This window comes from Halichoerus grypus, chromosome 13, assembly GCF_964656455.1.
Source record: "Halichoerus grypus chromosome 13, mHalGry1.hap1.1, whole genome shotgun sequence".
NCBI lineage: Eukaryota > Metazoa > Chordata > Mammalia > Carnivora > Phocidae > Halichoerus > Halichoerus grypus.
This window is the reverse complement of record NC_135724.1, coordinates 23,681,853-23,695,760: the sequence shown is the minus strand read 5'-3', so window position 1 is coordinate 23,695,760 and position 13,908 is coordinate 23,681,853. Positions and strand designations below refer to the sequence as shown.

General features: G+C 49.3%; 2 protein-coding genes and 1 long non-coding RNA gene across 6 annotated transcripts in view; 1 reads left to right on the top strand and 2 right to left on the bottom strand.

Moving 5' to 3' along the window:
• Nucleotides 1–4,023: 4,023 nt before the first annotated feature.
• On the bottom strand, nucleotides 4,024–4,370 carry LOC118526818 (small ribosomal subunit protein eS21). Its single transcript, XM_036078254.2, has one exon. It carries the CDS (start codon nucleotides 4,322–4,324, stop codon nucleotides 4,073–4,075), a length of 252 nt encoding a protein of 83 aa, XP_035934147.1. The 5' UTR covers nucleotides 4,325–4,370; the 3' UTR covers nucleotides 4,024–4,072.
• Nucleotides 4,371–7,594: 3,224 nt separating this feature from the next.
• On the bottom strand, nucleotides 7,595–11,572 carry LOC118526820 (uncharacterized). Its single transcript, XR_004912831.2, has 3 exons — nucleotides 11,467–11,572; nucleotides 10,295–10,441; nucleotides 7,595–9,539 (listed from the first exon to the last, which is right to left on the bottom strand). It is a non-coding gene; the product is annotated as an uncharacterized LOC118526820 (long non-coding RNA).
• Nucleotides 10,714–13,908, top strand: part of MAPK4 (mitogen-activated protein kinase 4) — a 144,186-nt gene continuing 140,991 nt past the window's right edge. For 3 of the 4 annotated variants that reach the window (XM_078060307.1, XM_078060306.1, XM_036078255.2), the window contains exon 1: nucleotides 11,097–11,297. The gene's annotated coding sequence lies outside the window, so the exon portion shown is untranslated. Of the gene's footprint in view, nucleotides 10,872–11,096; nucleotides 11,298–13,908 lie in introns of those variants that run through there. The other variant, XM_036078256.2, reaches the window with a different exon arrangement.

Below are 13,908 nucleotides of genomic sequence, written 5' to 3'. Positions count from 1 at the left end.
ACACACCCTCTCTGACCAGTCGGGAGGGGTGCTGTCTGCCTACTTGAGCTCTGAGACTCTGCTCAGTCCTGATTGCACTCACCTCCCTCCTTTTCAACCAGTGGCCAAGAAAGAGACGGGGTAGAACGGGAGAGAAAGATACCTGTATTCGTGTCTGTATTTGTGAAGGACTAAACAGAATCAGCTTGAAATCTCCTTTGGGCCAGAAGGACAATAAAACAGCCCTGTTATTGCCCAAAGGAGACCAGATTTAAGTGGTAAACAGAGGACCAAGGTCCTGCACCAAGCATAAGCATATTAAACTAGCTCTGGAAAAAAAAAAAAAAAAAGAGCTAATGGCACTTAAATCAACATCTCTCCGTGGCTGGCATTGCCCATTTCCTAACCACTGGAGGCTGAACAGCAGGACTTCCAGGGAAAAGAAGGCAACAATTTGCCCTCACTTCCTTTCAACCTGCGATTGTTTTCCAGTCTGCTGCGTTTGCAAGTACAGAGTCCATAAGAGAATTTCCTCACATCTCTTATTTCAGTGCCCCTCAGCCAAACTCCTCCCAGAAAGCACTGTTCAGGTGTCTTGTAAGGGCTTTCCCTTCCCCAGGTTCCTGCCTCCCGTCGTTCGTGTGGCATTTGCCATTCCTACTGCTCGGGGCAGCACGCACCCACCTGAAGCTCCTGGGGCTGCCCCAGCGGCTGCTTCTCACCTGCAGCTTGTAGAGTTGATGCCGTGGCCCAAAGACAGGCACAGTGCCCCACGCTCCACCCGCAGGAACACACAGCCTGAGCCTCAGCCGCATTTCAAAACCCTTTCCAGGAGGCAATGCAGACCCAAGTTATTTCCCCAAACCTTGATTTCCACTGTTGCCCCAACAAAGCCTTCACCAGAGAAGGGCTAACCCCTTTGCTGCCCCCACATCCTGTATTCATTCCTGCCTCCTTGCCTTTGCTCCTGCTGCTGACCCCACCCTTGCCTCCCCCCACCAATCTGGAACGTTCCTCCGCAGACTGCTCAATTCTGTGCATCCTTTAAGTTCGAGATCCGCTTCACATCCTGAATGAAAGCTTCCCCTGACCTCTAGCCCCAAATCATTACCCCCTCTTTCAACTTCCAGCACCTTTTCAGGACTTCACCTGTCACTTGTCTCCTACTGCCTTGTGACCTCATCGTTCTGCTGTCAAACGATTCAGCTTCTCCCCTCTTCAGGGTGAAAACCGCGAATGGTAGATCACTTTATTACTTTCACCCAGGAGACTAGAATTTACTATGTATCTAGGAAGGTCCAGTTAACATCATCTGAGCAAATGAGCAACTAAGTCTTGCTCCTTTTAAGACTTGATGACAATTGTAGCAAACACAGAGGTCATTGTCACATATTAATTTTGACTCCAAACACATCTCTTATGCACTGTTTGCTCACCCACGGGGCTTCGCAACCAACACTTGGGGCCCATTTGCTCTTTCATGAACTGTCACCAGTTTGGCAATGGCGATGCTGGGACGGTGGGCCTGTTCCCACCCACAGCAGCTGTGTTCCGAATTCCAGGTCCAGGCTTGCTCTCCCTGGTTTCTCCTCCCAGAGATGCTGATATCCATCCAGCTGCTGAGTTGAGCAGCCTTCTCTCCAATACGCTTGCCCTTCTTAGCTGAGGGCTTGCTGCCCCTACCAACCCTGAAGTTCATGATATTTCTATGACAGTACAGGAACTTAAGGAGTTATTTCAACAAATATTTTGAGGGCCTCAGCTTAACTATGGCAAGAGCTATTCACTCTGAATGTTCCCATTTGCCCTCTCTCTTTCCTTTGTACAGAAACTATCGCTTACTCTTTCTTTAGACCCATAGCAGGGATTTTCAGGGACCAAATAAGAGACTTCCATTCTAAGTGGTAATCTCAGGGCAAGCCATTTGCTGAAATAAATTGGAAGCAGTACTTAGGTTTTAGGATCAGTTCTTTGCTTGAGGATTTTCTCAGTGGCTTGGAGTCAAGAAAAGTGAAATAGGACACAATATCCATTTTAGGCTTTAGCTTCCCCATAGAGTAATAATAATTAACACTGACTTACATTTATACGGCTTCTCATTGTTAACAAAGTGTTTGCATATTGATAATTTCATTCGACCCTTATAACTAGTCTGAGACGTGCACGTGGAAAGGTTTGCCACGGGAGGAAGTGGGGAGGACCTCCAGGCTTGGGTGCTGGGCTCCTTCCCCACGCTGCATGGAATATTGTGACACTCCGTGTGTGCCTGTAGATTTAGATTTAAATATAGGATGGCTGACAGCCTAATAACTGTGTTCCTCATTTGTTCTTAAGGGGAGCCAGACATTGTTCTAAAATGAAATCTATCCAGAGAAAAATAATTTTTGTCACTGGCCATGAGTCTCGAGGGCATCATAAGGCCCAAATAAACTAACCTGAGGCATTAGAGTCTGGACCTGTGGGGGGCAGGTGGGAAGGTGGGCAGGGAACAGGACCACGTGCACGTCCATTTAGCAGCCTCTCCCTTGTTCATCGGCAGTGCTGCCTCCCACCCTTCTGTTCTTGGGAGACCAGGCTCCTCCACTGCCAGGCTGGCATGCTGTTGCCACAGAGGAGCCACCTGGGTACCATTAGTGAGAGGGTCTTGTCTCTCCTCTTGTCAATCTCATATCATATAATCTGGTCCGAGGAGATGGGGACTAATCGTCCACCTGCTCTATATTGTTTTCAGTTCACATAAAGGTCTCTGATTTGAGTCTTGCCATGAGGGATATTTGCTGTCTCTTACCCGTGTCTCTTGGCCAAGGGGGCTTTGGGTCATATTGGGAGGACCTGACTCTTCCCGCTGGGCTAAATTATTCAGATGCCTCCTCCTATCTTTGCAGATATGGGACCTGGGGCCCCCGGGCGGGATAAAACAAACATGCAAAGAAGGGAGAATAATATACCCGTGAGTAAACATCGGATTTGATTCCGAGGTTCCTGGCAGCCTGATCTAAGAAGAAAACATGAAAACATAGCAGATTTCTTAGTTTTTAAAATATTAAGTTTTCTGATTATAAAAATAATAAATGCTAATTTTTTTTAAAGATTTTATTTATTTTTTTGACAGAGAGAGACATAGCGAGAGCAGGAACACAAGCAGGGGGAGTGGGAGAGGGAGAAGCAGGCTTCCCGCAGAGCAGGGAGCCCGATGTGGGACTCGATCCCAGGACCCTGGGATCATGACCTGAGCCAAAGGCAGACGCTTAACGACTGAGCCACCCAGGCGCCCAATAAATGCTAATTTTGAAATATAAAGAAAAATAGACATTTAAGAGGTTTTCCTATAACTTTGGATTTTAAAAAATATATATTTTATTGAGGGGCGCCTGGGTGGCTCAGTTGGTTAAGCATCTGCCTTCAGCTCAGGTCATGATCCCAGGGTCCTGGGATCCAGACCCGCTTCAGGCTCCTTGCTCTGCGGGGAGCCTGCTTCTCCCTCTCCTCCCTGCTTGTACTCTCTCACTGTCTCTCCTTCTCTCTCTCTCTCAAATAAATCTTTTAAAAAATATTTTATTTATTGGGGTGCTTGGGTGGCTCAGCGTTAAGCATCTGCCTTCTGCTCAGGTCATGATCTCAGGGTCCTGGGATCAAGTCCCTGCTCAGCTGGGAGTCTGCTTCTCCCTCTCCCACTCCCCCTGCTTGTGTTTCCTCTTTTGCTGTGTCTCTCTCTGTCAAATAAATAAAATCTTTAAAAAATATATTTTATTTATTTATTTGAGAGAGAAAGAGAGCACAAGTGGTGGGGGTGGGGGGGAGGGAGGGGCAGATGGAGAAGCAGGCTCCCTGCTGAGCAGGGACCCCGATGCGGGGCTAGATCCCAAGACCCTGAGACCATGACCTGAGCTGAAGGCAGACACTTAACCGACTAAGCCATCCAGACGCCCCTAACTTTGGATATTTTTATGGATTCCTTTCCTGCCTTTTCCTTTCATATAAATAATGTATATAATAAATTTATAACCTTATTTTTTATAGCCTGTTTTTTTTTTTTGGGGGGGGGGGGTTTACTATTTATTTATGACAAATATCCCACATCCGTGATCTCCAGTCAGAAGTTCTTGGAAACGATGCCATCGGCCTTGGCCAGTCGGAGGATGGAGTCATCGGACTCACCCATCCTGCGAATGGCCCCACAGATAGCGTAGGTTTTGAACTGGCCGTTGAACCTGCCCGTCACCTTATCAACCTCGGCCACGTTCATCTGGATGGACGCGTGGTCCTTGGCGCCGATGATGCGGTTGCTGGCGGAGCATTTCCGCGGCACGTACAGGTCCACGAACTCGCCGGCGTCGTTCTGCATGTCGAAGGCGCGCCTGCTGCCACCACCACGAGCTCGAGCGCAGAAAGTAGCCTGGTTTTTTTAATTGATCCATTATGAACATTATTCCATGCCATTAAAAAAATTCTTTCAAGACCTCCTATATATTGGCTGGAGCAATATTCCATCATGAAGACAAACCATAATTTATTTAACAACTTCCTTATTGTTTGGTATTTATGTTGTTGCCAACATTTCTCTACTATAGATAAAGCTGCAATTATTGCCCTTGGGCCTAAATCTTTGTCAGTATCTCTAATTATTTCCTTTGGATAGATCTCTACGAGTGAAGAATGTAGGTTAAACTCAGCAACATATGAAGGCTCTTGATACATACGTAGGCAAAAGTTTTTGAAAGAACTGTCTATATTCAATGCCTCCTCTCCTCAGCCCACTGACATCTGGCTTTTGCCCCACATCAGTAAGTCTGGAATGGCTCTCATTGAGCTCACCAATGATCTCCTATTGAAAAATTCCATCATGTTTTTCAGTGTCATCTTTCTTTTGACTCCTCGGCAGCATTTGTACTGTCGGCCACTCCCACCTCCTCAAAATTCTATTTCCGTGACTTCTGAATCTTCGTCCTCCTTGGTGCTCCTGTCGGTTTGTTATCACATCTTCCTGGGCTCAAGAATGATTTTGGCTCCAAGTAACAGAACACCCTACTGATAGTGACTGAAATAAAGAAGGATTTATTTTTCTTGCACACAAGAAGATGATGTATAGCTGCTAAAATTGGCTTAGTAGCTCACTGATATTAGGGCCAGCATCCTTGAGATTCTCTTGGCCTTCCTCTCATGCATGTTGCCTCAATATCGCAATGTGGCTGCTGTGGCACCAGGCATCACACCTACATTCAAGGCAGGAAGAACAAGGCAACCTCTGCCTCCTTGCGATCTTTTAATGCAGGAAGGGAACTCTCTTTAGCAGACTTCCTGTTATGTTTCATTAGCCAGAACTGGGTTACACACTGACCTTTAAGTCAGTCATGATTCATCCTCTGGAGGCCTGAGAAGGTGTTAACCTCCTGAGAACAAGGGATCTCAACCCCCCCATCTGAACAAACAGGGTTGTTTTAGTAGGACAAAGGGGGAGGGCAAGATGTGGAGAAGGGCTTTGCAGGGGCAAGAAAGAGAGAGTTGCTGGAGTTGGTGATTTTAGGTTCTCTCCTAGACCCTCTGCTCACTGGACTTGCTTCCCCAGGAAACTTAACCACAAACACAGACTCTCATCCTATCCACATCGTGATGATGAGTTCAAATCTTGTCTCTCCAGCCCAGAGTCCAGCCTCCCCCCTGGTCTTTCCCCTTAGATTCCTCAGACAGCAGTTCTCCCTGTAAGTGCATTCAGAACCCTCCAGCCGAAACCCACTTTCCCATCTGCACTGACCTCTCACAAACTTGTCCCAATATTAAATAGTCCAAGAGCTTTCAGTTGTGTTTTCACGTCAGAACTTTTTTGTTTTAAATGAACTTTACACAGAAAGACATAATATAAAACAACTTGCCTTTCCTTGTGGTCCGCCTCTTCCTTCACTGAGAAAGTGGGAGTGGGGGCTAAGCCCCTGTGGGAATCTTTAGGACACTGAGAAACAGAGTGTATCTTGGTGTCTGCCTGGGATTCCCAAAGCAGATCCCAAGACAAAAGCTTCTATGTCACTATTTGTTAAGAAGTCCAGTCCTCCCCACCCCCCACGCCACCAAAAAGGAGTAGAGCCGGATTAAGAAGGGAAAGGGAGCAGGGCAGAGAGGGAAAGAGAAAATAAGCAAGCACTTTCTCGATCCAGCACAACCGATTGCCCGATCTTTTTGGATCCTCTTCTGAGCGGCCACATGAGCTGTTGCATTCTGGAGAAGGTGAAAAGAGTTTATCTGCTGGCTCCTGGAACCCATTGGTGAGAACTTCACCCAGTGGGCCTTAACTCCCCTGTCCATTTCATGCAAGGGAGCCCATTAGGTCTTGCAGCACCACACAGCTCAGAGGCAACAGAGAAGCCCCAGGGCAGGAAGTGAGAGGTGCAAAGCATGAATAGGGGGTGAGGAGTGATCCTAGGTCCCTGAGCACAGACAGTCCCTGAGGTGACCAGCCAAAATAAGGGGAGGCCTATCGGGATCTGAGGGGGTGCACCAGAAGTATTTAATATAGTAGGTGAGTACTCCCATTTTACAGATGAGAAAATACAACCCAGAGAGGGCCAAAGTCTCATCCAGTGTTACACAGCTGCTTAGTGGCAGGATGAGCTCTCCGTTCACTGCTCTTTTATCATACTATGCTATCATTGCATGGTCTTTTTGGTAGCTCTTCCCTCTTGACGACTCAAGAAAGCATAATCAAAACTCTGACCCTTCTCAATTGAATTTCCTAAGTGGCTCTGGCGCCAACTTCATCCATCACAGACTGTGTGCACATCTTAATTAGAACATTATTATTATTATTATTATTTTTTTTTTTTTTTTTGTCAGCCAGTTTCCTTTATAGTCAGGGGAGAGCAGCTCTGTAAAAGCTAAGTGGAAGTCTATTATTATCAACCACATCTGCCAATAATAGGTGGGGGATCTCCTCACGTTGGCCAGAATTGGGTAGCAGCCATCCTTATTTAATAAAATGCTGGTAATAACTGTAAACCAAGACTGATGTACCAAAACTTAGAAGGGTGCTTTACAGCTTCACATTTTTTTTTTTTTTTTAATTTTATTATTTATTTGACAGAGAGAGAGACAGCGAGAGAGGCAACACAAGCAGGGGGAGTGGGAGAGGGAGAAGCAGGCTTCCCGCAGAGCAGGGAGCCCGATGCGGGGCTCAATCCCAGGACCCTGGGATCATGACCTGAGCTGAAAGCAGGCGCTTAACGACTGAGCCACCCAGGCGCCCCAGCTTCACATGTTTTTTAATATTTCGAAGGCCTCATGTCCCTTTCGAGGGTATAAATCAGGCATAACTATAATAATCATAAATAGATTTTCTTCCGGAAGACAAAACCAAACTGGGAAACAGGTATGAACAATTCATAAATCCACTGTGTGTTTTTTCCAATGCCACCAAGCAATTCAATTCTCCGTGGACGCTGACTGGTTTTCCTACAATTTAATTCAATTCCAACACTATCTAGAGATAGTATCAGGTCCCTCCGGTTAACGGCTTAGTCCCACAAACCTGTACCACCCTGCCCACTGCAGATTTCCACAACCCCTGCCCTGGGTTCCATTAACTTGCTAGAGAGGCTCACAGAACTCAAAGAAACATTTATTTATGCTTATCAGTTTATTACAAAAGATATCATAAGGCGCCTGGGTGGGTCAGTCGGTGAAGTGGCCAACTCTTGACTTTGGCTCAGGTCATGACCTCAGCGTCCTGAGATCCAGCCCTGCGCCAGGCTCCGTGGCGGGCTCCTGGTGGCGGGCTCCGTGCTCAGCAGGGAGTCTGCTTCTCTCCCTCTGCCCCTCCCTCCCCTACTTGTGTGCACACGCCCTCTCTCTAAAATAATCTTAAAAATATTATAAAAAATATGATAAAGTTTAGAGATGAACAGTCAGATGAAGAGATACATAGAGCTAGGTCCAGAAGGTCCCAATGCAGGTGCTTCTGTTCCCGGGGTACTGGAGTTCACCGTCCTCCCGGCAAATGGATGTGTTCACCAACCTGGCAGCTCATCACATCTTGCTGTTCAAGTATACAATTTAATCCTTACAGAGGTTGGTAGGTGGGGCTGAAAGTTCCAAACCTCTAACCACTCTGTTTTTCCATTGACCAGCTCCATCCTGAGGCTATAGGTGGGGCCCAGCCTAAGTCATCTCATTAGAATAAACTCCAAAGGGTACTGTTATGAATGACAAAAGACACTCCAATCGCTCAGGAAATTCCAAGGGTTTGAGGGTTCTGTGCCAGGACCCAATATATTGGGGCCAAGAGCAAATATATTTCTTACTGTATCACAATAAAAAAGTCCTATTGGAAGTTCTATGGAGAAAGACGGTCATTTGTTACCTCATTTTAGATACTAGACCTTCCTGAGAATGGTCACTCTGTTATCTTAGTCCATTCCTGCTGCTATAACAGAATACCAGAAACTGGGTGGCTTATAAACAACAAAACTTAACTTCTCCCAGTTCTGGAGGCTGGGAAGTCCAAGATCAAGGTGCTGGCAGATTTGGCATCTGGTGAGGGCCTACTTCCTGGCTCACAGATGCCTGTCTTCTCTGTGTCCTCACATGACAAAGAAGGAGTGAAGGGAGTTCTGTGGGGTCTCTTTTACCAAGGCAGAAATCCCATTCCTCAGGGCTCCACCCTCCTGACTTTGTCACTTCCCCAAGGCCCCACCTCCAAATACCAACACCTTGGGGATTAGGTTTCGACAGATGCCTGGGGGGAATACACAATATTCCATCTATAGCAACAATATTTCAAAAACATCGTATCTAAATACCCTAAGCCAGGCTCAGTGCAGCAACTCCCTACCGCTGTGTCCTCCAGGACCACTGCAGACATCAGCACCTCTGGCCGAGCCACCCAGATATAGCTTATGGGTATCTACTCATAGGCAGTGGGGAAATGCTGGTACATTTTCCCCCCTGAAGACAATAAGTCCTGAAGCAACCTGGTAACCTTCCCACCCCCTGGGTTCTGTGTGGTTATTTTCTTCTTACCCTATCTAGCCCAGCTGTTTCTTTGGGAAATGTTTCTTCTGTGGGGGTAAAAATAAGGAATAAACTGTTTTCTAATAATAGCATCCATAGGAGAAGAACCCCATGTGATACTGATGTGACGGAGTGTGTCTAGATAAAATATCCCAATTCCTATTCATTCTGTTGGCATTGTGCGGTAATGGACTCTGATATTAAAATGCATATTTCACACCCTCGTCCCACAATTTGGAGGACAGCCATTCACTATGCATGAGCCATTCACTCATGCTCATCACATGGAGAAAATTACATTTTCCCAGTTGCCAAATGGAAGAGATAAATTATCTCACGTGGACAAGCACACTGCTCCCAAGAGCAGTTTCACAGACCCAGGACAGACACTGATCTACAACACCCACGAGGGAGACTAGGAGCTTTGCTGGTGTCGTCCTGAGTCAGTCTCTTTATTCAGACCTACCGGACTCTCAGCCTAGTGGGCTTAATGTGGTGAGACGTTTGCCTTTCTGGCTTTTTTGGACAAAATGAGAATCCTTGGAGCTTCTTATTCCTCCTTCCTAGAAAAGATGTTATAAAAATGAATAAATTAACAGAGTATTTCATATTTATACATACCCACTGAATTGATAATACTTATTTGTAATGAAAATTAAGGAAGCAAATGTTAAAATGTTCTCTTTGGGAAAGGTACAGAGGAAAGTTACCACAGATGCACACACATTTGCTTATTACTCTCCTTATCTTTACCTACCTATTATCTTTACTCTCTTCTTATCCTTACCTATTCTTTCAGGTTAATGAAGGTCCAGATAACTGCCCCCTTTAAGTCAATATGTAACCTTAACCTATTACCTGCATACATATGATTAATAGCATTTCTATCTACATAATAATTAGAGCTAACATTTATTACTCTTCATATGGCGATCACTGTTCTACCCACTTGATGCATTTTCCAATATGACCCCACAATTTAAAATCTTTGTTTTGCCCACGTTAAAATTAGCACAGTTACATGAATCACACAGTTCAACAGTTTCAAAGTTTCAACAGTTATTATACACCTGGAATTGCCCTCGGCCCTGGAGGGAGGGGGGTGAAGCAGAAATAACCATAGGATACAGCGGACCCTATGAAGTGTCAAAGTAAGATTCTTGCTCAGAATGCTTTGGGAGTTGGGAGAAGGAGGGCTCATGGGCAGCTAAAGCTGCTAGTGACCTCATTATGCACTATTTAGGTTATCATATTTTTCTCTGCCTAGAAAAGTGGCTCCTCAGCCATTCCACTGGGGCGAATGCATTAAGTGACCCACCTAATCGGTGTGGACCACTTTGGATTTGCCGGAAGGCGCCATCTAAACACCAGTTATTACCAGTGTTATGTATGGGTCTGGTGGCTTCTCCTTTCCTTCTCCCTGGCTTCCGAAGTCTGGTTCCCTTCTGTTACTTTCATCCCGGCCCTGCAAGTGAGCACAGGTCCACAGCCCAGTGGCCCGCTCTGAACCCAGGGCAGGCTCTGCACCGGGCACGTGCACCCCGCGCCCCCTCCACTCTCCGCCGGGTTCCTTCTCCCGCCCATCCGGGTCTCCCTCTGCCCGGCGACGGCGGGCGACCGCACGGCACTAAACCGGCCACCCGGTCGCCGCCCGCTGCAGCGGCGCGGAGCTGACCGGGCTGGGAGGGCCGGTTTCGGCCGGGGCTCGGGAGGACCTCGCTTCCCGCCGCCCCCTCCCGCCCGGGCAGAGCCCGACGGGTCCCCTCCCCGGGGCAAAAGTGAGGACGGGCTTCTAAGGTGATGGAGGACTCCTGAGAACGTGCGCCCAGGCAGGAAGGCCAGGCTACCCCGGGATGGCGGCTGCACACAGAAAACGCGGGCGCCGGGCCGCTCAGGTGAGGTTGCCTCCGCGAGGGCTGCGTGGGAGAAGGGCGGTCTGCCCCGCGCGCGCCCGGCCGGGCGGCTGGGGAGGCGGGAGCCGGGCGCGCGGGGGACGCGGCCGCCCCTGGCGGCCCAGGCCGGGCTCCCCAGCGCCCGCCGCCGCAGCAGGTGGGGGCCCGGCGGCCCGGGGGCGGGGCCCGGCTCGGGGCGGAGCCGCGGCGGCGGCGAGCGCGGGGCGGTGCGGGCGGGGGCCAGAGCCGAGCCGGAGCCGGAGCCGGAGCCGGAGCCGCAGCCGGAGCGGGAGCCGGGCTGTCCGGGCGCCCGCGGGAGCTCGCAGCGCGCCGGGGCTGGGACCGGCCTGGCCGAGCGCGCCGGCGCCGCGACCGCAGACAAAGGCGCCGCTCGCGCCCGGGCCGCCGCGCTCTCGGGCTCTGCTTTGGGTAAGTGGCTCCCCCTCCGCTTTCTTTCTTCTGCTGCTGCCTGCCCCTCTCGGAGTTCAGCGGGCTCCGGAGAAGCCGGGCGAAAGGAAGAAATGCTACTTCCCGGCTCTCTCTGCACCCCCACCCCACCTTAAGAAAAAACAACCCAAACGGAAAACCAAGCAAATACCAAACTAGCGAGTTTCCGAGCGGGGGGTGTCTCCCGTGAGACCGACGCGGCCGCCCCCTAGGACCCCTTCCTCGGCCAACCGCGCGCGGGGGCTGCCGCTGGATCTGTGGTTCGGATGGGAAGGTTGCCGCTGGGCATCCCCGCGGGGGTGTGTAGAGGAGGAGGCTTTAGGGACCCGGCGCCGTTGAGGGGACCCCACCCCCGCGGGCAGTTCTGCGCGTTTGGGGGCGCCGAGGGGCGGTTCGCACTGCGAGTTCAAATTCGGATCTTGGTTGTGGGGTCTGCCCCAGTCCCCTCGCATCTTTCCCTCCAGCCTCCTTCGCGCTTCGTTCAGGGGTTAATATAGCGCCCCCCCCCACACCCCTACCCGACCGAGGCGCCCATTCTGCCCTCCCGCGGCCCCAGGGCGGGGGCTCGGGGCGCCCGAGAGGGCGGGGAGGGAGGGAGCCCCGCTGCTTTCCCCGGCTCTGCAATCCGGAGCCTGAATCTGCTGGAGAGGGCGGGCGGCTGCCGGCAGCCGATCGGGTTTGACCACGGAGCCGGGTCCCGGGCTGGCTTCAGCCTCTTCCCGGGGTGCTCTCCATCGGAAAAGCAATCGGAAGCCTCGGGGCGTTTGCTTTTGTTCTGCCCGCAACTCTCCGGAATCCGAGGAGAAGCCAGAGTGGGCGGATGCCCCCGGGAGGGGGCCGATGCGGGAGCTCCAGGTGCAGCCCCGAAGTGAGAGTTGGAGGCGGCGGCCGTTTCCCGCGCCTGGGTGGGGAATGAGTCCCGATCGCTAATCAATGCTGGGGAGCGGGCGGGGAGTCCGCGGCTCCGGAAAAAGCGCGCTGTGCGCCGCGGCCGCGCACTGTCACGCGCCTCTCCCGCTCTCTCGAAAGCGCTACCTTGAGACGCGCATTTCCATTCATGGATCTCTGCCTGGGATTTGACTGATGTCACCTCTGCCCGGGTTCTCTGAGCAGGCGTCTACTACTATTCGATTTAGTAGCCATTTACAGGGGGCCTGCTATGTTTGAGGCAGAAGTAAGTCCTACGATCATGTTAATTTAAAAGATAATTATTGAGCATCTACTACGTGTAAAGTAGATGTGTTATAAACTTTTCAATTTAGCAGATATTTATTGAGCGTTTCCTGTATTCAAGATAGTTGTGCTGTGACCTTATTTTGATAGATATTTACTGAGCACCTTCTGCATACCAAGGTTTTTTGTTATCATGTGTGTGTGCGTGTGTTTCTGAAGGATTGCCCAGCCTACTTTTGGGGGGCGTGTGGAAACAAGGGAGAGCGAATGTGTCTTTGGGCCCTTGAGTCCTCAGTTCCTTTAGTAACTTGCATTTTAACCTTTCCGGACTGCTAGTCATGTGGTGTAGGAAGAGCTGGTGTTCTACACTGTAGCTGGAGGGGTCAGAGGGCAGCAAGGCAGAATAATGAAAAGGCCTGCTCTGGAACCTCTTTCCAATTCACTTTCCTTACACTGGAAAAAAAAAAAAAAGAAGAAGGAGGAGGCAGTTCCTTTGTGCAAAGCACCATGCTAATTACTGCCATGAATTAAAGGTTAATAGGGCAAGGCCCTGACACTCAAAGGAATAAGAGAATCTGTGGTGTGGACAGAAAGACAGACAAAAGGACAATCAACTAAACCAGGAAGGGGGTGGGGGGAGGCAGGAAGATAGGGCCTGAATGGACCTTCCAGCCCCTAGTTTCATACTGGTGACAGCAGGTGGGGTGAGCCTGTCTTTAAAATCCCATCATTTGCGGGGCTAGGGACTCAGGGGAAGAATCAAATGGTCCTTCCTGCTAAGAGATTTGATGACTTACTGCTCTGATCCTTTTGGGATCCTGAGACACACTGGAATGTCCAGATTGGTGAGCAACCTGCGGGTCATTAGTCTTTTAGCAAATATTTGAGCACTTATGTTTAATATAGGCTGTTATCAGAGAAATATAACCTAAGATGTATTCTGTCCTAAAGGACCTAACAGAGTTCTTGAGATCAACACGTAAAATGACTGCGCAGCAGACTTGAAAAGCCAGGAGCATATTCCTCCTAGAATTTGGCAAAGAAAATCCTGCAGTCATGGAATTGTGGCTTCCCTCTTCTTAGTGAGAACCTTCTATATGTGTAGTGTGTTTATCTTTTTACCTTGGCCTCCAGTAATTCCTGGTAACTGTTTTATGTACCAGCTTCTTGGTACAGTGATCTTTTTCTTCTCAAATTATCTCGTTTCCCTCTTAAATTCTTTTTAAACAACATTGTCTTATTTTTTGTTATGAACTTGAAAGCTCCCCTCAAATCCTTTCTGGAATTAGGCCCATTATAAAAGATACATAGGACATAGGGTAAACATTAGGTGAATGGCCTGGAGGCCCTATACTTAAGAGCAGAGGAAGAACCCACAGAGGCTGAAATCAGGAATGTACAGAGAGAACATAAACTGGCC